At 39.2% G+C, this 26,096-nt stretch overlaps 2 protein-coding genes across 5 annotated transcripts; both read left to right on the top strand.

Moving 5' to 3' along the window:
• Positions 1-518: 518 nt before the first annotated feature.
• LOC131774727 (rho GTPase-activating protein 6-like) lies at positions 519-17,760 on the top strand. Of its 4 annotated transcripts, none has more exons than XM_059090789.2 (13): positions 519-685; positions 3,101-3,203; positions 6,095-6,207; positions 6,841-6,997; positions 9,583-9,669; positions 10,988-11,413; positions 12,194-12,249; positions 12,366-12,516; positions 13,559-13,710; positions 14,341-14,406; positions 14,551-14,664; positions 14,998-15,104; positions 15,762-17,760. In XM_059090789.2, exons 2-13 carry the CDS (start codon positions 3,113-3,115, stop codon positions 16,543-16,545), a joined length of 2,304 nt encoding a protein of 767 aa, XP_058946772.2. In that variant the 5' UTR covers positions 519-685; positions 3,101-3,112; the 3' UTR covers positions 16,546-17,760. The 4 variants fall into 4 exon arrangements, with proteins under 4 accessions (XP_058946772.2, XP_058946771.2, XP_058946773.2 ...); XM_059090788.2 differs by lacking the exon at positions 519-685 and adding an exon at positions 737-953; XM_059090790.2 differs by lacking the exon at positions 519-685 and adding an exon at positions 2,451-2,794.
• Positions 17,761-18,519: 759 nt separating this feature from the next.
• Positions 18,520-23,463, top strand: LOC131774736 (H/ACA ribonucleoprotein complex subunit 1-like). The gene is made up of 7 exons (XM_059090812.2): positions 18,520-18,732; positions 20,351-20,499; positions 21,328-21,387; positions 22,015-22,081; positions 22,695-22,727; positions 22,828-22,965; positions 23,127-23,463. Exons 1-7 carry the CDS (start codon positions 18,597-18,599, stop codon positions 23,138-23,140), a joined length of 597 nt encoding a protein of 198 aa, XP_058946795.1. The 5' UTR covers positions 18,520-18,596; the 3' UTR covers positions 23,141-23,463.
• Positions 23,464-26,096: the final 2,633 nt, after the last annotated feature.

The following is a 26,096-nucleotide window of genomic DNA, read 5'->3' as shown; positions in this document are numbered from 1 at the left end:
AGATCCTGGTAGCAAGTCAGAAGGGAAGTCAGTTGTAAATATTTAACCCTTTAACTCCCAAGATCTGATTGTTAATTCTCCCCTCTAGCTGCTACACATTTCCTTGTAAATTAGTTATGAGAACTTGGTGCTGGATCAAGATAGCAGCTTCCACCTGATAAGTTTGAATATTCTCATTACCTGTTTGCTGAATGATGTATGGATATTATTGGGAGAAGTTACATTTTAATCGCAGTTTTCTCCCTCTTTTCCTTTTTAACATCCCGTTATCTCATAACCATGAGTCCAGGCATCAGTGATGATATCAATGCTTCAATCAAGTCACTAGAATCGTCTTAGATCTGAAGGCCACAGAGCACAACAGAGTTTCTCATCATCAAATTAATTAATATCACTTTGTGCGCAATATCCATGTTTCATTTGAACAGTTATGATTGGTTGTTTTGAGGCATTTATGAAATTTTTAACGACCTTCACTTATCACAAAATATTTTTAACTGCGGTAAACAACTCAACGTTCAGTCATTGTTGGAAAACTAAAAAGGTCCACTCAAAAAAACTGATCCATTCTGCCTCTCCAAGTGATAGCTTTCGGACAGATCCTAGCTTCGCCAGAACAGGTCAAGGTCCGAGACAATCGCCTAGTGTGTGTTATCTCGCGTTTTGTCGACGTCACGTTGATAAGGTAACCTCTTATCTACGTTACGCTTCGTAGAAAACTACAATATAAAGTCATTAGCTTCTGAAGGTCCAGAATAGAGAGGTGGTTTAAAAAATCAAGCTGACAACCTCAAGTTAATAGATGACATCTAAGCTATATTTTGGTCAAAAACATAACAATATGTACAAGTACTGAAAAAAAAACAAAAAAAACAAATTTTCGACGATACTGTGTTGGTCTGGCACTGTTTGAAGCCGGTAGTTCAGTTGGCTTGCCAGCGAACGAGAACGTGGTGAGTACCAACTCTACACATCTTGATAACAATGATCTAAGTGTTACATAACTGAGTCAGATTGCATTCCATCACGTTTGTTTGTGAAAAGTCCTCTATTTTTTTGGCCGGTGATCTATTAGAATTGAAGATCTACGGCGGACTACCACGCACTATATGGCTAAGTATGGGTGGTAATTCCGATAGTTTTCCGTCTTAAAATTTGTCGCATCTCGCAAAAGCATTTTTGGTCGGTATTAAGATGTCAGGCGGTATTCGCAGATGATTAAATATTTTATTTGAGGAGGTTATTATAAAGACAAACCGTGCTCCAATTTCGAGCCGAATGTCGTAAATACCATTGCTTTAACCGGCACAGTTTTCCACGCGAGCCGTCGGCTATCTTTGGAAATGCTCTGTTATGTTTGGCACCTGCGCATAAAGGATAACTATGTTTGAGCTCAGCCTAGGTTTCACTTAAATACTTTTTTTAAAGTAGATTTATTGCTCAACTAAAGGAATTGTTTGCCAGTAACATGAAAGGAGATAGATTAAACAAAACACTGAAGAACGGGATTAGTAATGCAGAACGTCGCTCATCATCATAAGTAATGCGGGCGCTCGGGTTTGAATATTGCACTTAAGATTCATATCACGTAGAAAGATTAAGACAAGTCGTCGAGGTCAAATATGCCGCTCCTCCGGTTCCTTCTCCTTCCTCTTTTTGGCAATTATCATTGAAAGGATGCTTTCAATTCATGTCATCATTTCTACGCGATGTATCAACAGCTTATACAGGAGACGTCGCCTCTACAAATCACCGAGTATTTTGGAAAAAAGGAAAAAATATCAGAACGTAGCCATAACTTATGCGTTTAGAATAATACGTGGTTGCCGGAAACTCGTAAATATACCCTTCAATTTCGAGGAGCATAAATCTCGATATTACGGAATCGTCAAGTTGGAGTTTAAAATAAGCTATTTAACTTCTCGTGATTAAAGACATTTCAAGAGTTGTCAGACGTCATTTTTACAAATAAAGTCCTGGGATTGTCAAGAAGTCACGTTGTGTTCTCCGCAAAAAAAAAATCTATAGCGTGACTTTTAGCAGTAATGAATATTTCGGCAACAATAAGACCTTTATCTTGGTGAGACTAGGAAAATTGTTTCCCAGATTCAATTTAGTCACGAAAGGTTAAAAAAAAAAGATTAAACTAAGTTTAGGAAGAATTCTTTAAGTGAAATGTGTCTCATCTAACGTCAAAAAAAGTCTTCAAACAGATCGCAAGAACACATTATTCATCATTATTTTCGATTATTCAACAAACAGTGACACCGGAAAGTACTTGAACAGATCAAGAAAATTTGTTGAAAGAAATAACTAACAGCAAAAACTTAATTGCGAGTTCGTGAAAACTACACTCGTCGCTTCACATCCGAACCGCCGCAGAGTGAGCAGATTAATTATAAAAAGGAAAAAACACTTCAGTTCACTGGAACCTTGGCGGAATAACCGTCAAACGAAACAATCCCAAAACTTCCCGAAACATCAGACATCAGCACGCGATAGATTAAGAATTTCGTGACGGTTAATCCTACGCACATAGCCGGTCTTGGTGGATTTAGCCCAAGCGCAAGCAACGTCATTTGAAGATCTTCAGTCGAGTACAATCAGAGAGCTTTAAGAGTCGTAAGTCACGCAAAAGGACGCCACCTTACTTCATTAGATCAAAACGATCTCTAAATCATTCTCGCAGGATCTGCAGAGTGAAAGAGCTGCGTTCTTACTATCCCGTGGGGGCTTTTTGGCAAATTTTGCTTTTTGGCAAGGTTTCCAAGGAGAGAATTATTCTTAGCCTCAGGTAAGAAGCGCACACGTGCTAACATTCGTTTTTTTTCCTACGCGATGGCGACCTTCATGTCTTGTCGATGAGCCTCCTTTCTGTGTAAATTTCTTCGTGTGATGTGACCTTAGCTTTATAAAACCGCAGCTGCGCTTTCCAGGGCTCTTTTAAGGACCTGTCAATCATTTTTCTCCACTGCACTAAAGAGTATTCATTGATCACGGGGTAGCTACATAGTCTGCTGTGCTAGTAGCAAAACGGTGAGGACGACAAGCAGCCTCAGTGCTTAGCGCTTTATGACTCATCCAGCCTTCTTGTCTCAAGGTTCGGCGTGAAATGATGCCTGAAGTCGAATCAGTTCATCCCATTGTCACCAGCCGCAGAAGAGATCATTACCGGCAGAGATCTTACAGCCAGTACTATGAAGGTAAGAGAAATTATCGCTTGTTGGACTGATCCAAAATTAAATGAGGTGTAGGATGGGACGTGTTCAGTGCCGATGAAATATGAAGATTCTGGCATTCTTGCATTGGAGAGATTTTGCAAGCGAACGGTCGTTGAAATTAAGCCGACATTAAACTATGTGTCGTAGCGAAAGCCGTCTAAGATTGGAGATGAAACTCGACTCCATAGCCCACAATTCAAATTTGAATCAAACCGTCTGGGGGAATATAAAACTCATTCTTTAATCAAATAATGGAAGTTTTTATCACCATGAAAGATGGTCTCTCGCCTTATTGACATAGAATTCGTTAGCGCGTCTAGATACAATATTGAACTGTTGACAGGGACAGATTTGACTGGGAGCCAACTTTTACCACGATGGCCTCTTAAACCAAAATATTATGTTACGAGCAAAGACACGGTCAGCCTACCCACGAAGGATTCTCAAAGAGAAACGTTGCTTCCATATATCCAACACCGCAACAAACTGAAAATCGGTTGGGAGGCGTAGAAAAGATGTCTGAAGGCTTGATCTTGCGAGCATGGTGAAACTGTACTGCCATTAAAGAAAGCAAATTTCGAACAGCGCATCGATCTAAAACTTTTTGTCAATGATAGCTCTCCACGTGGGTTTTTGTAAACCGATCTCTCATTTATCATTCACCCCAAGCTAGTTCAAGTTGTTAAAATTTGTAAAAGTTGGTTCATTTCGGACGAAAGAGACTTTCACAAAGATCGTTGTTGTTTTAGGTTGATCTGATCACGTTCGTTCAACTCTATACAAATAAAATTAATCAAAACAAACATTTAATTAGAATCCAAATTTTGATTGCTCGTTAATTTGCAAGAGACATGACGGTTTCAAGGAGAAAAATGAAATGATTAAATGCTCAGGGAACTCGGAGAGGTTGAGAAATTGTCAACGCTAACGGAATTAAAAGAAATATGACGTTTCTTCACAAAATTTTCCTTTTTTGTCTTGCGTCAAAGAACGATTGTCTATGACAACTGTAGCCTGACGCATGACAGTGTTCATGATCTGCAAAGAATAGTTGGTTAAAACCAAATTGTACGTTTGAATATCCAAAACTCAATAGCTTGCATGAGAATATAGGAGAGACGATATCACAGTTTAATGCCAAATGAAACATCTTGCCAGGACCTGATTGTTTTAAAAATTTTTGTAAAACTTCAAAAACTTTTTCACAGTGAGTAAGAAAGATCCACGGGAACCTTTCTTTCGAGGTAAAAATTTGTTATTTCTGTCCCGATAACTGCGCCTCTAAACACGGTCTTCCACGTAGTTATCAGCTCCATCTCTTTCGAATGAATAAATCGAGACGAACGGTTGGGTAATTTTAAGAGGGGAATAAATCAAACAAGTCTGCTCTTTTGACAACTTTGTTTGACTTTCGTGTCTGACTTGTATTCATAATTGGTCTATTACACCCCGGTGCCTTTTGTGTTAAATCTTTGATGAGGATAAGATGCATCAAGATGCGAAGTTAGATCTACGCCAACGAACTTCCTTTCGCCTGAGGTTATCTTGAAAAAAAAACAAAGATTTTGAATAAAACGGATGTTATTGGTAAGTGTTTCGCCGCCTTCCCTTCATGAACACGAACCAAAGTTACGTCAATTTCGCGCTATTGACGAACGAACCAAGGATTACAAGTCCCCGGGGTATATGATAAACAAAATGTGTTTGGATAACTTTGCAAAGCCGTTTGACAAACTTTCGAAATTATTTCAAAAGTGATTTTTCTACTGTTAACCGACAATTCTCACAGGTAGGGGTAGTTTGGAAATAGTGAGCAACGGGAAGTCCGTTGCTTCGTGCGTCCAGATACAGTAAGCAACAAACCTACGAAATCACTTTCGGCGACAAGGGAAGGTTGAGCTCGGGTTATCGAACGCGCCATCAAAGAGAATGGTTACAAAAGGATCTGTTTATTCGGTTTGTTTACACACTGGTTATTCTCTTCTGTCTACTCAATCAGTTCTACAAATCAGAACTTGTTACTTTTAAGTCTGTCTTTGAGGTTGCTTTGACTGTCATTAATTGTTAAAGACCGTGTTTGTTGTGCGCAGCAAATTACAATAGAATTGGCTTTTCGCGCGTGACGTCAGACTAATATTGTTTATCAGCCAATCAGGAATGGGAATTTATTGATTTCAATTAACAAGATCTGCCCTCGCGTCAATCAATGAATGATTAGCAACTCACTCACAGCTACACACAAAACGCAATTCCATTAGAAAATGCGGCGAATAAGTGGCAAATTATGAAAGTCTCCACAACGTCCGACGCCTCAAGACGTGCGCGGCAATTGCCAATTCATGCTCTGCGTGTCACGCCATTTGAAGTTATGTGAGGTTATTTGCAGTTGGGATACGTATTCATGGTTCTGAACGCTTGCGACAGCGACAGTCCAACAGAACCGGTGGAGAGGGTTTCGCCATCTTGCAGAACAGTAACCCAATCTCCAAGAGCCATGAACGAATCAAGCATTAGCGCAAGAGGGCAGCGTAAATACCGTACAACACGTCCCTACGAAGACGAGGTCGAGCGAAGCGACGATGAACCGAGGATAGGCTCGCCGACTTCTATGAATACGCACAGAGAGCCTGCCGAAGGCTCGGGCGATACGTCTCCGAGGGTTGACGGCGACGGGTCCTCTTCGTCTGGAGCTAAAAAGAAAGGACTTCAAAAGCTTGCTTCGGGAGCCATTGCTAACATCGGATCGGTTTTTAGGGGGGGTACTACAAGTGGTGAATCAGAGGGGCGAAATGACTTAAGTGCGGGTAGAGCGTCTAAAAATTCATCGAAGGGTTGGTCTAATACTCCTGATTTCACTATCGACTCTGATTCAGGCATGCAGGAGAAGCTGTCACCGCCTTCCCACAAGGAGAAGTTTTTCCAGAAGGGCTGGCGAAATCGGCTGAAGGTCATTCCCAACGCAGGCAATGCCCTGTGGATTCCTCAGGTATGGCTGCGACCGCGTTCATCGCGCTGACTGCTCAATGTCGCGTTCCTCTGGTTCGCGATGAGCTGCGATTGAATTTGTTGTAATGCGCCAGCGTCTAAGATTAAGCGGAAGGCGTGGATTGATTTACCAATCGTGAAAATTGTATTAGATAGGTTACGCACAGCCATTTTTCCATCGGCATTTTCCCCTCTACTATTCATTCCACGCGTTCTTGACCTTGCTAAAATATCGAGTGTCATTACACATCTTAATGCTTCAAGCGTGCTCCTTTCAAAGCATTTGACCAGCGTTTATTGGGTTCGAATCGGCGCTTATACTTGCGTTTACGCTAGACTCTGAAATGAGAGCAGCTAATTGTTTTGGCAAACTATCTTGGTACATTCCGCCGTCTTCTGCCATTCTTAAAACAAAACCCAGCAGAAGATAAATACACAAGTCGCTTAGCTTGTCAGGAACACGTTCTTAAGCAAGCATTATCTCGAAGCCCTCATTAGAGTTTACTACAGAGTAATAACTGCTCCAAAGTCCTTGCAGCGCATTTTTGTTAAATTGCCAGAGCTTTGCATTTTCATTTGTTGAATTAATGACCGTCCTAACGAGATGCGAACTTATTTTCTCTCTTTTGTGAAGGATAACTTTAGCTGGTGCTCTGTGGAAGGACGCAGACTTCAGCTGACAGACACTCAACTTTCGGCTTTGTCCGAACCGGAGTGTATCGCTCTTCAAAGAGTCGCTCAAACTCGGTTAAAGCAACTGGATTTTAAAAGTCACCTAACGATACCTAAAGGTACGAGTGGTACAATAATCCTTACTACAATATCTCTTTTATCTATTTATTTTTTAATTTCTCTTAATGGCTCTCCGCACTTATTTGATTCCAGTATTTTCGATTTTTTTTTTCAAGAGATAAACGTACTGGTAAATGCGCTAAACAATCACATCAATTAGAAACATATTATCGACCTTTCCGGTCAAGAGCTGCTTACTGTTGAATAGGTATACTATTCACTGAAATCAAAATGAAATAAAAGTGACTCTTGCAACGTTTCAATTCATTTCAGTAATTACTTATCGCTCGCAAATATTCCTCAGTGCAATATTGGTTTTTACAATTGCTGAAGGTGCGATTTAATGTGTTAAAAAAACACTGTAAAAGCCATTACCGTACACTACATACATATCTACACTTGAAACAACAACCATAAACAGTATTCGCGACATCCAAAGCGGTTCTTTTGATGAGATGTTGTATAAATTTTTAGCAAAATGAAAAAGTGATTCAAGGTGAAATTTCAACGGCTGAACGCGTTTATTTTGTTTTTAACTGAGAATAGCCTCGTACTTTCAAATCAGAACATTCGTTAAATAGTATCTATTCAGGTAGAAATAATCGTTCTCTGTTGTGGCGACTAAAGACGATCGAGTCGGCCAACCTCTTCCGACACGGAAACGTACAAGAATTGTTTATTTCAATGCCGATTTCGCAATGACGCCGGGATTTTTGTTTTCGGCGACGTTCCTGAAATTGCTTCGATTTTTTTTCATTCTTTCCGATTTCACGACAGCGGAATAAACAATTATCGTCATTTTAGCTTGAGCATGCACTTCTCGACAATTATCTAGATGCCTCGGCGCACGCTGTCGCTTTTTTTAAAATGCGTCAACCTGATAATTATCGTTCTGTTCGCGTGCGCAGAGTCTATGCACAAACCCTGAACGCGTAAAATCGTTTTGACCGAAGGGAATGCAAATTTTTCTTGTTCCAAATTCCTGTCTTGCCATAATAAACATATCACGGTTTGGGATGTAAGTAATGACCTGTCACCGTTATTGACAAAAGGACTGAAGGAGATGAACTACAATCAGCTCTTGAAATCTCTTAATTCGAGCTGCAACTTTTCATTGGAGCCAACATCAATAGTCTTTATCATCTTTCCCTTGGCACGTTGACAATGGCTATGCGTCTAAACATAAATCACCCGTTCAGAGAGACAAACTTTATTTGAAAACCGTCAAAGCAATTTGAGCCCATTTATCAAGCACACTGTTTATCTCTAGAAACTCTGTGGTAAAACGTAACAAGTCATATACGCACAAACTGTCTGTTAAGAAAACATTGAACGAATTGTCTGAACATGTTGACATAAAAAAGGACTCAATTTTGACATTCTGCATTAACTGACTGTCACATCATGTAATCGTTTTAGCTGGCTTCCAAAAAAAGAGATGACAATTTGACATTTTTAGTTAGTACCTGAAGACATTGGGATCATGGGGGATGCTGACAGCAATTTTCGGTCAAGTTCATTTACTTTGTTAGTTACATAATATTAGAGAAGGGTATATTTATGTCTGGACTTTTGTTACATGAGTCAACTAAAAGTTGTTCAGGACAAACGTTTGTAATAAGGATGAGTTTGTCTCCTCCCCCTTATCAAATCAGATATTTTTATTTCATGCAACAAATACTTGACAGGAAAAGAAATTTGATTTTTCATAAAGTTAAAGTGCATCTATTTAAATGATCTTGTATGATCTATGAGTCAAATTGCAGAATGAGAATTATAACTTTCCAAATTTGCTCTGTTAGACTTTTCTGCCACACCAAGCTATATTTAGCAGGTGACACCCCCCCCCCCGATACTGTCATAAAATTCTCACATGCAATTGGCTATCTAATACACAATTGGTAGGACAATAGACGTCATGCTACGAATGACCAGTGTAATTGGACAGTTTGCATATCATCCCTGTGTAGTTGCACAGTAACTGATATTTGCTTAACCTTTAACTCCCAAGATCACATTAGTAATTCTCCTTACTGTCTGCCATACAGTTCTTGTGATGTTAGTTTTGGAAATTTGGTATTTGATCAACTTATGATCCCCTAATTTATATTTTTTTTCATTCTCATCACTTGTCTGCCTGGTATTGTATTGATAACTTAAGGAGAAATTCTGTCTCGGTCATTCATGGGATTAAAAGGGTTAAGCTGTTTCATAGACTATTAGGTTCGATTCCTCATGCAAAAAAGTCATCATTTAGCTAAAGTTTGTGTAAATCAAAATTGTCCCCCTCTCTTTGAACCCAGAAATATAAAAATCTAACCTTGTTTTGTGGTCCATTAAGTTATTGATGCCTCAGACCTTGTTTGACTCATCTTTCTCATTCATATTTTCCCCCTAAAACCAGATACAAAAGTTTGTACAGGTTGGAAAACTCATTTCATTCAAAATAATCTGCAAGGTTTCTATTGTGCATTAATTTCTCAGATATTTGTTGATTGGTTTTGTACCTGGTGTCACCCCTAGAGAGAGACAGTAATACCTTGTCAGCACTCAACTCACATTATTTGTATCTTTTCATTCTAAGATCCACGGAATCCTAGGAAGTCATTAAAGAGAGCACTGTCATGGAAGAAAGGAAACTCTGGGTCAAGTTTATTTGACAAAGACAAAGGTTGGTAATTCAGTGTTCTCTATGAAATTTGCTTGTATCCTGCACACAAACTTATGCCATTGGATCGTGGTTACGATCGTTGTATAGGCAGTGAGGTTTTAATTAGCTAATTATGCAATGACAAATTTGTGCATGTCTGATTGGCTGAAAACAAGTGCTTTCTCATGTAACGCAAGTGCAAAATTGTAACAAGAGTGCAAAATTGTAACAAGAGTGCAAAGTTGTAACACAAGTGCAAAGTTGTAACACGATTGCAAAGTTATAACATGAGTGCAAATTACAAAAAGCATGTCTGCACTGTTAAAAGTTACGTCTGTCTTGACTCTCTTTGAGGTTTTTTCATGTATATTATTAACAAGTAACAATATGATTTCTCATGCAATTTGGTATAATACGCACTTGTAAATTTTTCAAAGACTACAAATTGCACTTGCCCTATGGGCTCATGCAGTTTTGTTGTCTTTGAAAAATTTACTTGTGCTTATTAACACCAAATTCCTCTTGAACCATGTTATCACTTATACAAAATGCATGCTAGATTGAGAATTTTGATGTTACCCCCACAGGCAGGCCATTAGGTAGAATTTAAGGGCAAGATACTGAATGCCCACAGAGCCTCTCTCTACCAAGGAGCAAATATAGGTACCTGCCAAATGTCAGTGAAACTTGACAGATTTCTGGCTGTACAATAGAGTAGTATCCCTTCAGGGAGGAGTAATAGTCTTAATCACTTTGCGCTCAAGACTGAATGGCTTTGCTAGATGCGTTATTATGATGATACAGTTTTTGAAGCAGTTTCATAGGGAATCCTCTAAAGAACCCCCACATCATAAGCATGGGCTTGAAATAACAACCAGATAACAGATAATGTATGGTCAACGCCATGGATGGCCACACATTTTTTACTGTTCTTCACTCATGCTAAATTCATGTCTTTTTAACCCTTTAACTCCCAAGATCTCCTTATTAATTCTCCTAACTATCTCCCCATACAGTTCTTGTGATGTCAGTTTTGAGAATTTGGTATTGGATCATCTTATAATTCTCTAACTGATATTTTTCTTTATTCTCATCACTTGTCTGCTTGATATTGTATTGATATTGTAAGGAGAATATCTGTCTTGGTTACTCATGGGAGTTTAAGGGTTAAAGAAAGATAAGGCTGTGTCACTTTTGCCTGCATTGAATTTGAGGCTGCATGTACAATAAAAGATACGACATAATGGATAACTGGCTGGCAAAAATGGGTTTTGTTCGAGCAAAAATAGGTTTGAACAGACAATTTTACCTATTTATTCATCTCTTCATTTTTTTTCAGAAAATGGTGTATTTGCAATACCTCTTCACAAAGCTGTCTCCACACAAAGTCCCCCAGATTCCAGTGAACTAAAAAAATCACCAAAGAATGTTAAAGAGGGCACACCATCAATATCATCAACAGGAACCCAAGAGGCATCTGATGACTCAACTGGGGTCAGAAGACACTCATCTGGATCCAGCATCTCTCACAGTTCAAGATCATCAGTGGATAATTCAAATTCAAATACTGATGAAAAGACCTCTTCTCATAAAGACCAACCTTTGGAATCACCAAGTTGGAAATCACGACTTATTGAAGCACTGACACTACTGTCTTCATCTGCTTCTGCATCCTGTTTGATGGATAAACAGTCAGTGCTAAGTCCCCCACAACCTCAAGTTCCACCAATCGTTTTGCACGCTATCGAGCACCTTCAGTGTTATGGTATGGCCAGTCTGTGAAGTTAAAATTGTTATTTCAGTTCTTGCATACTGTACGTGTAAACCTCTAGCTTGTGTGTAAAGATATAGAACTGCTATAGTTCATTTTAAATTATAACATAGCTAGTAAATTTGTCTAATCAAATTCAATTGTGCAAGCGTGCTTCATATTCCTATTGTGCACGGACATGATGTCAGCAAACAAATCCCTCAAGAAAAAATTTTCCATCGGTTTGAAAATTTTATAAAACAATTGGTTCATATGTCAGCTGTGCGTTCATTGAGATATGAAGCACTTGAGAAGTTTGGAGAGCACTCAAGAAGCTAGAGTTGCTCGAGGCTTAGCCAAGAGCAACTCTTACCCATCTTTCATGCTTTCCAAACTTTGCGCATGCTTCATATCTCGATTAATGTACACTGACGTATGAACCAATTGTTAAGCTTTTTTTACCATTTTGGTTGTAAGCCCATCAGACATAAGCCCTTCTAATATCCCCTATGAAGTTGTCTAAGCCCAAGGCTTTAAAGGCAGCAGTTTACAGTACTTCATTAAGCAGTGAGGCCTGTTTAACTACCCCATAGTTGAAACCAAATCATTTTTACCAAAATATTTTTGAAGGCGGTACATTTTTAAACTTGAACAAGTTTGAATTTTTAAAAAATTACTGGACCATTTTTTTGAAGGCAGTACACACAAAGCAGTTGAAATAGAAACTTGTTGCTAAGTGTTTCCTGGCCTTAAAAGAGCATTTAACAGAAGTTATGTTTTCTTCCTGTTTTGAAGGTCTACATGTCCTTGGAATATTCAGAGTTGGAGGTTCTAAGAAGCGAATGAAACAAGTAAATTACATTTTTTGAATATTTTATTCATAAAAAGACTAGTTTGCTTTGTATAATAGCAAAAGTATTTTGATTTCCAACCAAATTATTTCTTTTATGTTCTGTGTTTCCAACAGATGAGAGATCAGTTTGACTCTGGAGAAAAAACAAAGTTCACAGTTGAAGACAACCCACATGATGTGGCTGCATTATTCAAAGAATACTTCAGAGACCTTCCAGAACCATTGCTCACACGTGACTTGTACTCTGCCTTCTTAGAAACACAAAGTAAGTATTCAACACAATGCAAATTAAGTGAAATATTTCTTACTTAACGTCCTAAGTAAATTGGTTTTCAGTGACCATCACAAACCTCAAATACGAATGACAGGTGTCCCAAGCTCATGTATCAAGGAAAAGCAAACGATTAATTTATGAAATTGTCACATACTGTGTTACATGGTGTTAAGTTACACAAGGAACCATCGATAATTTGAACGTGTTATAAGGAATAAAATGGGGAAAGAAATATGGATGATTTACAAGGCTAAATATTCTAAAATATAAACATTATACAAGCAAGATTAACAAAAGTTACTCACTCCTTGTGTGTCTGCTGTGGTGTCTGGTGATCACTGCTGTTTTTAAGATTGCTTTACCATCACTGTCACTCCTGATATACACACCATGTCACACAGCGTCACACAGGGTGTGATGCTTTCATGAATTACTAGTTTGCTCTTTCTTGAGACACGAGCTAGGGAAGCACTGTGGTGTCTGGTGTTCACTGCTGTTTTTAAGATTGCTTTGCCATAACTGTCATTCCTGATATACACACCATGTCACACAGGGCGTGATGCTTTCATGAATTACTAGTTTGCTCTTTCTCAAGACATGAGCTTGGGAAGCCTGTGTATGAACCAGCAGAAACTCTGAAGATGACAGAAAGATCAAACCATAACTTTAACTAGAATTTCTATTGAAAGTGAAGTTTGTAAAAGGGAGAGTGATAAACTGATACCACACTGATCAACTGGAAGAAAAGGTCTGTAAGGTCTATGTTTAAAAGCTTGAACAGTCAAATCAATTAGTGGCCAATGAGAAGAAAGTTACGGTTGCAAATCTTGCCTTTCACTTGAAAAGTGACCATCAAATCTGGCGCTTGGGTAGGTACTTTAGGTAGGATGTTTGAACACAATTTTGGCTTGAGCGGGGGATAATTTGAATGGACCTATGTTCAAGTTCAAATTCCCAGAGGAATTCCCGGGGGAAGGGGTGTTAAAGTTTCGCATTGATCGACGCATAACAATTGTTATTTTCATTTTTTCAGCCTTCGATAATCCAAGTATGCAGATTTCAGCTCTTCGGCTTCTTTGCTGTCTTCTACCAGCACCAAACAGAGACACATTAAAGGTACTCCTGGAATTTCTCGCTGGAGTTGCGCAATGTGCAGAAGACAGCATTGACGAAAAAGGCAATGAAGTAAGTTTTGCTACACATCGTTAGCTAAATTCATGCATTGTTTAAGCTCGGTGCAAACAAGATCTTTTTACGAAATCTTTACAAATTTTCGACCACCAAGACTTTGACAAGCACTATGAGTGTTATCCACCTTTTAACTTTAACCTGACTGATTGAAAACCTACCTCCGTTAGTGGAGGTAATGAGCTGACTCTGATTCTTTCTTGCGAATGACTCGGGTTCACCGTGGGCAGCTCGGTTCCGCCATTATGGCTGACAATCGACTGAGAGGGGACTGGTTCTTGACTAAATGTTTTCTCTAGACGCCAGTCCGTATCTGTCTTTTAAAATTTCTTGGGTTGTTCGCCTTTTTGCTGCCGTCCATTCTTTAAGGGTTTTTCGGTCCGTCTATCTCATGATATCTATTATTTATGTGGTTTACTAATACAAACCAGACAGGTTACGTCAAAACTAAAAAAACTGCGTGATCATTTCAGCATTATTTGAGGGAATCAATTTGAATAAATATATTCTTGTTTTAAGCCGAAAAAAAAAACAGACCCCATTTTCTTAGGCTATTAACTGGCTTAAGAATTTTAAACAATGATCTGTATCAAATCGCAGATTCTAAACAAACTTTTGCTCTTTCAGATTCCTGGGAACAAAATGAACTCTAAAAACTTAGCTATTATAATTGGCCCGAATATTTTACACAAGGTATGTAAAGGATGAAATAAAAATTAAATTCTAATAGAAATCGGAATGTACATTTGAATCATTTTTGCGTCGTCGTCTTGATTTTAAAATTTTATAATTTTTTCATTTTACTTTTGTTTAATTTCTATTTCTTTTCCCTCTCAGGTAAAAGGGCAACATCACGACTTTCTAGTAGAAGATAAGGCTCGTGCGGATGAAAGGAAGGAAATTATTGATGTGGTGCAAGATATGATTGAACATCACGACCAGTTGTTTCAGGTAGTAGGATCGGCATTGATTATTACATTTTTGCATCACCCGGGAGTAATTCTGATACTTTGAAATGCTACGTAATGACGCCTATCGGCGCCTATCCCTTCAACGTCACACACACGTTCCTAGAAACGAGTGAGACCTGGGTTTGAGATAAGCCGCGGTCTTCGGGCGCACATGAAATAATAACACAACACGAGTTTCCCTCAATCTCCGCAGCTTAGTCATTTTCTTTTTGTCTCTGCAAGCCATAACCTCCAATATTACGTTGTTTTCATGCACTTTTGATATCCAATTAGACGCTGTTGAAATTTTTCTCTTCTTTTTTCATTCTTTAAGGTTTCTGCAGAAATGCATCATGACGCGCTGGTTCATCTTTTGGAAAATGAACCGGAACTTCTGGATTTCATTTTAAGGAGAAGGTTACTGAGAACGCACGGAGTAAGGTAAAAAGTGTGGAAAACATTCTTCTTGGACGGGTAGATTTTGATTGTTGTGAGGTGGAGTTATATTTCAACATTGTCTTTTAACTCCGTATGTTCAAAAGTAAATGGAGGGTTTGTATACACATAAATTTTACGTGTTCGTCAATGTACTTGAAGGGAGGGGGGGATGAACGGAGGGCTCGGAAGAGACTGCTTGTGTCACGATAAAATTTACCTTTAATATTCCCATAATTCCCTCTCATGGGCAGCCATTAGGCAGTCGATTGTCTATGGTGCCCCCTATTATTGGTGACGACTGTTCCTCCTCCATTCCTCTTCCGTTCCTCCTGAAAATCGTAGGACCCCTCCCCCCACCCAAAAAAATGCCCTGACCCCTCTCTCCCAGAGGATAAAAATGACTTGTCCCTAAGACTTAAAAGCATGATAACCCACTAATAAGTAATGTACGGTCCTGATGTTAAAGAAATTTTTTTTCAGACACGTTTTGAAAATACTACAGGTGTGTCCCCTCGGAAAGGGTGGACGCCCCTCCCCCTCAGATTATCTCCCACGGTAGTTTATCGCTCTTTCTTGTGAGCGCCATATTCACTCATATGGAAAATAAACCGCATCTCTTACCTTCATCTTAACCTCTCCTTCTCTCAATTTTCTAAACAGCTCTGAAACAGAAGACGATCCATTCATTTACGAAGCTAGTGGTAAAGCAGAGACGCCAGTAAGAGGACGCGTCATGTCCGCTGGAGCGGCAGAGCGTCCTGTAACACGCTTTTCGAACGCGTCTGGTTCGCGTTCTTTCAACGAAGCAAACTGGCGTGCGAGACAAAATCCTTCACCACGCACAGTGACACGTAGCAGTAGTGATAAATCGAATCACAATTCTGCATTTCCTAATCGTAGTTATTCTTTGAATCAAGACGATGCTAGGTATTACCGAGAACACATGTTCGGGCGACAGATGTCTTCACCCGACGATCACGCGTCGACGACGAGTTACAATTCAAATTATAGACAAAACAAACGAAAGACACCGCCGATGACGAGACCTACGTGCAGGTACGAAGGATCTGCTTTCGAGCAGCCTCCGTCTCCTGCTCTTTCTTCAGGGTCGGCTTCAGTTTCTTATTCAAACTTTTCAACACCTCCTTCATCTCCTTCGTCTACCGCGTTCGTTTCTGCGGAATCCACTTCATCGTCACCGATCCCAGTCCGGGCCTATGTGGCTGACGACGGACATTTAATAACTGAATGGACCAGCTTACAAACTGAAATTGAAGTTGAGTTGGCCCGGGACAAAAACGAGGAGTACAATCGTAATCAGCCGTTTGATTCTAGAACGTTTAGTCTTTCAGACTGGCAGCTGGAGAATTGGTTCCAGTGGGAATCTCTTACCCAACAAAACAGTAGCCAGAAAGACTTTCTGGAGCAGGAAACTTTAGTGTAGGAATTCTACGGTAACTGCTTTTAGTTTTTGATTGGCGAAAGAGGTCAATTTATTTAAACAGTCGCGGAGAACAAACACAATTTTCGGCAAATTATCGTTGAGGTACTCAAAGGTTTCAACACCCTGTCATCCAATTAGAAGAAGAATAGCTTTGTCAGAGATATGGATAGGTAGGCTTAGCTACGCCGCTGACTATTGCAGCTGGCTCAATCACTATTCAAGAAAAGGGGAAGTTTCTGTCATGTTGTCTTCGTTCCCACGACTATTAATATCTAAAGCTAGAGCTAAAAATAGAGGTTTGCATTGATAACAAAGCGCGAGAGAAGCATTTATTTATGTAAAAAAATATATTAATTAGAAAACGAGTGCCCTTCTATTCCACACCTGGATAGAAGAAATGAAAATATCATACAAATCTACACTGCGTGTAGACGCCAAGAGTAAAACCGACTTCGGTGAATTCCTTCCTGTTTTTGAAGGTGTATATACGAAAGAAATCAAGTTTGAGAGCGCACATAACTCAAGGTGAGAGAAGTAAAAATACCCAGGGCTTCTACGGCCAGGCGCCGGAAGAGAATGTCTGGGTACTAGAGTATCGAAAAATGCCTGTAACCGACCACAGTAGAGTTAGATATGTAAGCTTAACAGTTGTAATTAATTTAAGCTTCGGGAGATGTCTGTGTTCGAAAGATACCCGCTAAAGTTCACGAGGTAGTCAGTAATCTTCGGAAAATATTCGTTCTTATCTCCGGTTGATCTCGTTCATGCAACAATTTCTTTGACAACATTGGCTGATTTTATTTACGTTCGTCATACCATAAATGCGTGCCTAGATTTACTTAATCAACATGCGTTACATTAGAACGTGGTATTTTAAGAAATGTTGTATTTGTGTATGATGGCTTTCTTGTAGGTGCATATCCTTAGAACAGCGCGCACATTTCTCCCAATTTACTTTATCCAGATGAAAAATCCTCTTAGAAACTGTAGCTTAAAGAAAGCCCTATTTTACCTCTGATTGTTTGTTTCCGTGCGTGCAAATTATGAAAAATCGCAATTCCATTATAAAGCTTCATCTCCCCCCCCTCTGTGAAAGTGGTTTGTGGTTAAGCGGACAAAATAATGTTTAAAAAAAAACGATTTCTATTTACATGCTTGTATATAAAATAGAGAAGGTTGACTCGGTTTTAAATAAAAGTTCCAATTGTAATACAATGTTTCTAAACTTGTTGCATTGTTCTGTACTGTCTGGTTGGTCGTTGGTGTTCTTTTACTCTTTCTTTCCTTTCATTTCTCCGAAAAATGGTTTAGCCAGGCGATGGGGAGCATTTTACAAGGACGCCCTTTGAGACAGTTTGCAAGCCTGAAAAGAATTAAATCAAAGAGTGCGTTTAAAATTAACTGCCATGAATCACATTTTCCAAAGATGACAACTAACTCGCTGAAAATGAGCAAGACATTTAAACGTTCTTAATCTTATTAGGGAGTATGTGAGCAGTAAAATTTTCAAATTTTCCATGTCTTGGATAAACAATAACAATTGTTGTTTCGTGGCAACTCACAAAATGGGTGCAATGAAATGACCACCATGTCCTCCGAATGCCGCTTTGGGACCACCACTGCTAGTGACCTCTTCTGTTGATGGTATCTGGAGGTTTCTCCTCATTGCGAGTTCGCCCTTCAACTACCTTTGCTATTTGCCCCCCTGGAGCGAGCTGGTGAAGGTGGAAGGGAAGCAAACTTGTTTTAATTCAGGGTGCAAACTCGCGCAAAGGTAGTAAAACTTGCACAAAGGTAGTAAAAATTGCATGTCAAAGCAGGCTATTTTTCGACCACAGTTAGCCGGGTTACCTCACCTACCTGGGTTCCCCCAGCTTATTTTGGTTTGCCAAGAATTCGGACACAACCGGACACAAACCTGATGGGCTTGGTAACCTATCGATCAATCCAGCGAGTGGTTACCAAGTATAACTCTCTCTCAACCACGCGGTCGCCAGATAACAACACAGCCTTTTATAGTGTAAACTTGTAAATCTTTTGGTGATCAGATCATGTCTTTTCGTGGCCGAGGAGGGGGCCGTGGTGGTGGCGGTCGAGGTGGCCGTGGCGGTTTTCGAGGCGGAGGTCGTGGCGGTGGAAGGGGAGGTTTTCAGCAGAGAGATTTTGGGCCTCCCGATTATGTTACAGGTAATGGTAGACCTTACTCCTTGGTTAGAAAATTATTTTCTGAGCGCTTACTCTACTTAGTAAGCTGTATCGCTGGTTCATATACCAGCTTTAAGTAGACTAGTATGAGTTACTTAGATCAGAGTTCACTCTAGTGAACCGAAGTTCTACAAACACTCGTTTGCAATTCTTAGACGTCTGATAGATTGCAGTGGATTTCAAATTTAATCGATCATAAAGGAAAATAAAACTTCTCCAGCAAGCAATCATCTGTAGAAGCTGTAATTACATAGAATTGTATTTATGCACTTGTGCTTGGCCACTACGTGTAAAAGTAGAACGATTTTCACTTAAACCTTATCCTAAAATGATGGGAGGCATTTCAGCCAAATGAATTAAGTGTATGAACAAGTCAAGTTTCACATTCAGCTTGGCATGACGTGGCTTTCATAGTATTAGGGAACCAGGCCTGGGTTGTTTGAAGAGTGGATAATGCTATCCACTGAATAAATCTCTTTCCAGTGGATAGCACAGTATGTTTTTTTAACACTTATCCACTGGATCATCATTTGTCCTTAGGATAGTATCATCTGCCCTTGAAGCAACTGGGTTCAGGCTCCAGTTGTTCAAAGGTTGGATATTGCTTTCCACTGGATAAAATTATCTCTGGTGGATAATGCTACATGGTTTGGTATCACTATTCTGCCAGTGATTTATCAGTTAGGTAGCATTATCTGGCCTCTAAGCAACTGGGTCCAGAAGGTTTCCTACTCCTCTTGGAAGACATCTGGGGAGGGGTTACTTGGGTTGATTTTTGCTGGGTACGTGCAGCTGGCCTCTCAGAACCTGTATCCCATCGTAGTCTGATTTCTGGCCAATTGAAGACCCTGTCTTAGTCACTTTTGGGCAAATGTAACTTTAGTGATCCCAACTTGGTCACTTTGGTAATAACTTTGTAACCCCAATTCTTCCCATTTCAAATCCATACCCTCTAAATCCTAAAAATTTCCTACCCCATTCTAATTGCTCTGTTTCAAATGCAACCCCATTATAGTCTATACAGTTGTGGTAAATGTGACGTTATCCTGAGGGACATCTCCATTAGTCAATTACAATTAAGTAATCCCCCTGGAGAAGGGATGCAGCTTCCCTCGTTTCCCTTAAAAGCATCTCCATTTTAACAGGTATCTTCCACCTTTTAATTGTGGTACCTATGATCACTCCTTAGTAGAGAGAGAGACATTATGAGGGTTAAATGACTCTCTGAAGAACACAACAGAATGATGCACGAGGGCTCAATCATGGAACTCTCAATAAAGGGGTTAACTCTAAAGTTCCCAGAAGTGGTTAACATGTAACTTTTCCCCATGATATCTTTGCAATATCCAGCAACTAGTAATGAGAGTACTCCAATGTATCAAGTGAAAGTTATTTTGATCTAACACCAAATTCCTTTAACTAATTCATAAGGAAATGTGTAGCAGCTAAAGGGGAGAAAGAATAATAAGATCTTGGAAGTTAAAGGGTTAAGTGCATTGACCCCAAAAGCCATCCATCTCCTACACAACAACAGAGTTGATTCAAATTCAATTTTTTCAATTTTGCTCGATAACTAAGATATTGTTTTCATTTTTCACAGAGCTTGGACATGTGCTCCACACTTGTGAAGGAGATTTAGTGTGTAAATGTACAAATGAGAAGATTCCATACTTTAATGCTCCAGTGTACTTAGAAAACAAGTCACAGATCGGCAAAGTAGATGACATATTCGGTCCAATGACAGAATTTGTATCCTTGACCTAATTGCATAAAAAATAGTGATACTTCATCTCTTTAGCATGTATCACCTTAAAAAATGTTAAAGTTTCCAACAATGTAAGCCATAACCCCATAGCAGTCAAGTAAGAAAGACTGATACAAGTAAATAAACAGAATCACTGCCTCAGTGGACCCTTTACACCCTAACATCAGTAGACACATTCTCAATACTGTTCTCAATACATTTCCTAAGGTGCTGACAAGGAGAATTTGTTTAACAATCTAGAGCTTCTATTGTTGGTGATCATTTCCTTTTTTCTTGTGACCTTTATGTGTGGTTTGGGGGGATGTTGTGAGGAGAAATTAGTTGCTAGTCACTCTCAGGGGCTAAACAGTTAAGCAGTGATTCTCCTAGGTAAGCTGCAATTTAGGAAATTGCAGGGAAGAAGCCAGATTCAGGCTTGGACAGGATTTAAACCTGTGCCTCCCAGATACTAGTTGGGTGCTACAACTAACTGAGCTATGAAGCCACATCTTGAGTGTGAGGCACATCTCAGATGGTTCTTCTATCCCATGAAGGAATCTGATTAGAATATTTATACTGAAATAAATTTCATTTGACCTGTGGATAAGATGGGCTGCAATTCAAGCAATTTCGAAAAAAAACATAATTTTATTTTTATTTTCCGTGCTATTCAGAAATACATGGCATTTTTTTGTTGGGATATTATCTTGTCTATCTCACAGTTTTAAATTTGTATCACTGAAAGTGTTGGAACTCCTCATATAGATGAATAGAGCTATTACAAAAAGAAATTTCATTTGAGAGTTTTTCTTAACTATGTGTTTGTTATATAGTATTTCTCAGTGAAGGTTAACACAGATATGAAAGCTTCCTCATTTAAAAAAGATCAAAAGGTAAGGAATGTTAAATAGAGGGTTCAGTTCTTTGCCAAGAGTTAACTTTTGCCACTTGATCAAGAAAAAAGGGTTCCTGTGACTTGTAATCAAAGATATAATGGAACCCTGATTACTCAATCTCTCAAGGCAAACAACATGGTTCAAGTTATTGGGAATTCAAGTTATCTGTAGTTGAATCCTGTTAATGATTGATATAAAGTAATCTAGTTTTTACCATTTTTTGCACAATCAACAGAGCTTTATTTTATAAAGACATTTACTTTGGGAAATTTAGCTTACAGATAATTTATTTCATTTTTATGATGTTATCACATTCCTATCAGTGAAGATTAAGGATGGGGATGTGTCGATCAGCTCTGTTCTGACACTTAGACATTTATGGACCAATGTTTTTTCTTAAAGTATGATCAAGTTATCGGGGTAAATTTGAGTAAGGGGAAAGTAAAATGAGTTTGAGTTTAGAGGGGGATTTGAGTTAGCTGATTGTAAATGACTGAAAAAAACAGAGTCAAATCCAAAGGAAATTGGATCTTGTTTGAGTTAGTGGGGGGGTTAAATTTACTGGGAATGAGTAATTGGGGTTCTAAAGAAATTTTTTTCAATTTTACTTCTGCTTCTTTTTAGTTCTTTATCGATCCTATGAAACTGCTACCTCTTGCCAGATTTCTCCCTAAACCTCCTGGCCAGAAAGGTATGTTATCTTCTATGACACATATGGCATTCAATTGATTTCTAACGCATCACTGAGGTGCAAAATTTGAATTTTTTTTTAAAAGAAGTGTCCTGTTTTAAATTAGTTGTTGGGGCAGGACACTCTGTTAGTGTACATTAGTTAAGGAAGAATTTTGGGGTTTTTTTAGTGTTCATGAAATGGGAGATATGACAGCCTAATGGTTTGTGTACTGGACTCCAGTCAAGAGGTCTGCATGCAAGAACTGGCTGGGTCAGTGTTCTTCGGCAAAACACTTACTTTCCACTTTGCCTCCTGCCGGCTAGGAGTATAAATGAGTGCTGATGAATTGTCAGGGAAGCCGCATCAAATTCTTGGGGGTAACTAGCATCCCTTCTTGAGGGGAGTAGTGATACTCTTAGTCACTTCATGTGAAAGAAACCAGGATAAGCTCCAGCTGGATGAGCTACTGGGCTTGAGTAAGGACTTTACTTTAGAATACTTGCAGTAGAAAGGATATTGAGCCTTAAGGGAAGTTGTGTTTTGTCAGTTACATTGAGATATGGATCAATCCATGTCCATCTTTGTTGTAGTCTTATTTTGATTAGCATTATTTGTGATTTCTCCCTTCGAGGACCCCCAGGTGGTGTTGGAGGTAGAGGAAGAGGTAAGTCAGACTCACTTTCATGACATAATGACTTTCTGTTTGTGTCAGTTGTGTTAATTTTTCTGCTGCTTAAACCTTTGTTTTTGTTTTGAAATTTCAGGAGGCAGAGGAGGTCGAGGTGGTGGACGTGGTAGAGGAGGTGGTGGTGGCTTTCGCGGAGGTGGCAGAGGTGGTGGAAGAGGTGGAGGAAGAGGTGGAGGAGGACGAGGTTTCAGGGGTGGTGGTGGAGGTTTTAGAGGTAATGGCTACTGCATTTAGAACAGGAATAGAACAAAAAGTGAATGTTTGAAATCGTTTAGCTACTCAGATCTTGTTTGTTATTCACTTACGAAAATTACTGTCCTCTAGAAGAAATTGCATTGAAAATTTAGTAGACACACATTTCATTTCTTCTTGTAGGTCGTGGAAGATGAAGAGGAAACAAAGAATTGTGAAGTACTTTGGCACAGTTTAATTTATCAAATGTATATATCTGTTTGGGTATCATTATCCAGAATCCATATTACAGTTTGAGACCCCTGTGCAGATACATCTTAACTTGAACACTGAAAATTACTATCGTTCATCTTCCTTGTTGTTGTGTCTTCCGTATGCTGTCATTACACTTGGTTATGTCATAGGATTATTTTTATCTAATTTTTTAAATGAACAGTTAGGTGGCTGCTACATCAATACAAGGAGTTGTGATCAGCTTTATACTGAACAACAAATACAAATCATTTTGTGCATTGCAATATATCTGCATCTCACGTTTTTTAGGGGGTCATAAAAAAAAAACCTTCTGTGTGGTGCCCATGCACTGAGGGGGGTATGGTAGTGGAGGTTCATAAAAGCTCACTACTCCCCCTTACCTCCTAAAAAAAAACGTTCCTTGACAAAAAATGTGATTTGAGGTTGTCTCAGCTCAAAGGTTTCCCTCGTAATCATCTGATTGGAACAAGAATGGTGATTAAGTTAGATTTAAGGATTTGGACAAATAGCTGCATTGTACACTGATCAAAGACTTTACATCGCTTTTTGTAAGTGACCTTTGGACCCCCAACTCAGCCGTTAAATGAAAAAAAAATTTAAAAAAAGACATATTCGGTTTTTAAACAGAAACTCTTGCGCTTTTTTTTTTAACTGTAACATGGAATGTTAAGTAGTATTTGTTAAAAGAAGCATGATAAACCAGTTCTCCTTTTTTATAATTTCATACCTATTTTAGTACAGCACATTTGGATGGAACACCTTAGAATTAAACATAGCAGCCAAGAAACCGACAAAAACTCAAAGTAAACATTAGCGCAATGTATGCATGGCGGGAAAACTCGAGTGGCGATTGGTAATAGTTTTTCACCTGATTGGTTGAGAGGGTAAAGTGAGTTTTTTTTTTTTTACACCAGTCACAGACCAGAGTAAAGTGTTTTATAACCAAAACCAAAGTTATCACAACAGCCAATCAGAGGAGAGAAAATTATCACAAGGCGCCAAAGTGCAAAAGTCAAAACAAGCAAAGAGTTCAAAGTGCAACATGAACGGTTGACAGGGTGGTATGAGATTTTTGGGCCAATCACAAAGCGAAGTAAAGCAAAATTAAACAAATCCTGGACTTTGAAAATTGCGCTAAAGCAGTGGATTACTTCCTCAAGAGCTATCTTTTCACTATGTGCTCGTTCTTGTATGGGAGGGGTACCAGATTATAGTCATGCCTTATGCGGTTCTTCAAATCGCGCCATTGGTGCAGCGGCTTCGGTTTTGGGGGAATAAGTCGGTAGTATGTCCTGCCTGTAGTGGTTTGACAAATATCTGGAAGCCACAGAGTATCGCGTGAGTGTATCTCGCGAGTAGCTGCGCGCGTGTCCTCACGCTTGCTTCCGCGGGTCCCGGCCCTAGTTCCAGTCATTTCGTCGTCTTCCGGCTGGTTCTTTCTCGACTTCTGTTTCTTGCCCAGATCCTGCAAGTTAAAGAAAAGAGGCTTCTCTTTCAAACGCTCAATCGATATTTCTGAATCCGTATATATTCTTTCAGAACGGTGATGGGATTTCTGGTCGGCGCTCTTATCAACTTGGTAATTTCGATTAACTCTCCTTTACCAATCAATTTGGCGCCGTCGTCTTAGATACGGGATGTTGATAGTATGATTTCCTTGCAATTTAAGTTTGCGGCTGGAACGTGATTTTGAGAAAGCTGAATACTTTGCTTGGACAAGTAACGGTATTTCTTAAAGTTAGTGTCCTTCTTTTACAGCTTCTGTGCAATTTATTCCAGTTTGGCCCATTATTTCTCTGCCTTGTTTGGATTTGGTAAACATTGACATTTTAAAATGGAACTTTTGTTTGCTGTTGCGTAACATTTAAGACCAAATCTGGTAAACAGAATAACATCTCTGCTAAATAAAATGGCATCCCCTGAGTTGTCTTCAAACTGAGAAAAAATTTCGCTTTTTACAATGAACAAAATTACCAGACCCCGAAATCGTAAAGTGAAATTTAGACTCACTTGTGTGTATTTTTCTTTGAGGCGTTCCAAAGCAAGATGTTTCCTTTCGATCACGCGCTGTCGTCTTTGGGCTTCCTGGTGGTAGGCTTCATGATACATTTTCAAGCTTCAAATTTACTGCAGCACTCAGAAAAAAGTCCAACGTGGCCCCTTTAGTGAGCAGAATGAACGATTGCAGTCGGAAATCCAAATGTGTGACCAAAAAGATCTTATTAACACGTTGTTTAAATTTGATTGTCTTTTTAGTTGTTGCTTCAAGGGTGTAAGAGAGCGCTCTCTTGGGACAGTATTGTTTGGTTTGTGTGTTGGGAAATGACAATCAACAGAAGGGTAAACACACTTCAAATGAGTTCATAATTGCAAATGTGTAAACACTTAACGATCGCGATGTCACCTAGACCGCGAAACTTTTCGCTGTTACAGATTTCATCATCTTCTCGTAAGTGTGCAAACGTGCGCGCGACAAATTTGAATTAAAATGAGCATGTATGCATCTGGAATAAAGAGAAAGCTCTTTTGATTAAAACAAAGGCTGTTTGCCCGCAAGATGATGGCTTTGTCTGTGAAATTTATCAAACGGGTTTCTGTAAGCAGAGGATTTAATTTCCTTTCTGAAGAGAGCTCTAAATGTCTTTTATGTGCATTGTGTGGCATTCTTCGGATAGCGGATGGGCCCCGAGAGATTTAGCTGGAGGAACAGGCTAGACCTGAAACGTCATCGAAGTTTTGTCGCTTTGTGAACCCGCGTGATTGTGCAAACATCTGCCGAGGCGATTGGATTCCAAGTTGTAGTGTATTGATTATACATGTACCTATCTTAATTATTGACAACAACCTTAGTATGGGTTCTAAGGTGAGCACTTTGTACTTAATTCAGTAAATGTACTA

The sequence above is a fragment of the Pocillopora verrucosa genome, chromosome 14 (genome assembly GCF_036669915.1).
Source record: "Pocillopora verrucosa isolate sample1 chromosome 14, ASM3666991v2, whole genome shotgun sequence".
Taxonomy (NCBI): Eukaryota; Metazoa; Cnidaria; class Anthozoa; order Scleractinia; family Pocilloporidae; genus Pocillopora; species Pocillopora verrucosa.
Note: the sequence above shows the minus strand (reverse complement) of the source record. Positions and strands in the feature narration are given on the sequence as shown.

Coding starts and splice junctions, on each gene's coding strand:
- LOC131774727 (XM_059090787.2), top strand. CDS start 5,623: ATGGTTCTGAACGCTTGCGACAGCGACAGTCCAACAGAACCGGTGGAG. Junction 12,517..13,558: donor TGCCTTCTTAGAAACACAAA/GTAAGTATTCAA, acceptor TCATTTTTTCAG/CCTTCGATAATCCAAGTATG. Junction 15,105..15,761: donor CTGAGAACGCACGGAGTAAG/GTAAAAAGTGTG, acceptor TTTTCTAAACAG/CTCTGAAACAGAAGACGATC.
- LOC131774736 (XM_059090812.2), top strand. CDS start 18,597: ATGTCTTTTCGTGGCCGAGGAGGGGGCCGTGGTGGTGGCGGTCGAGGT. Junction 18,733..20,350: donor GCCTCCCGATTATGTTACAG/GTAATGGTAGAC, acceptor CATTTTTCACAG/AGCTTGGACATGTGCTCCAC. Junction 20,500..21,327: donor TCGGTCCAATGACAGAATTT/GTATCCTTGACC, acceptor TTTGTTATATAG/TATTTCTCAGTGAAGGTTAA.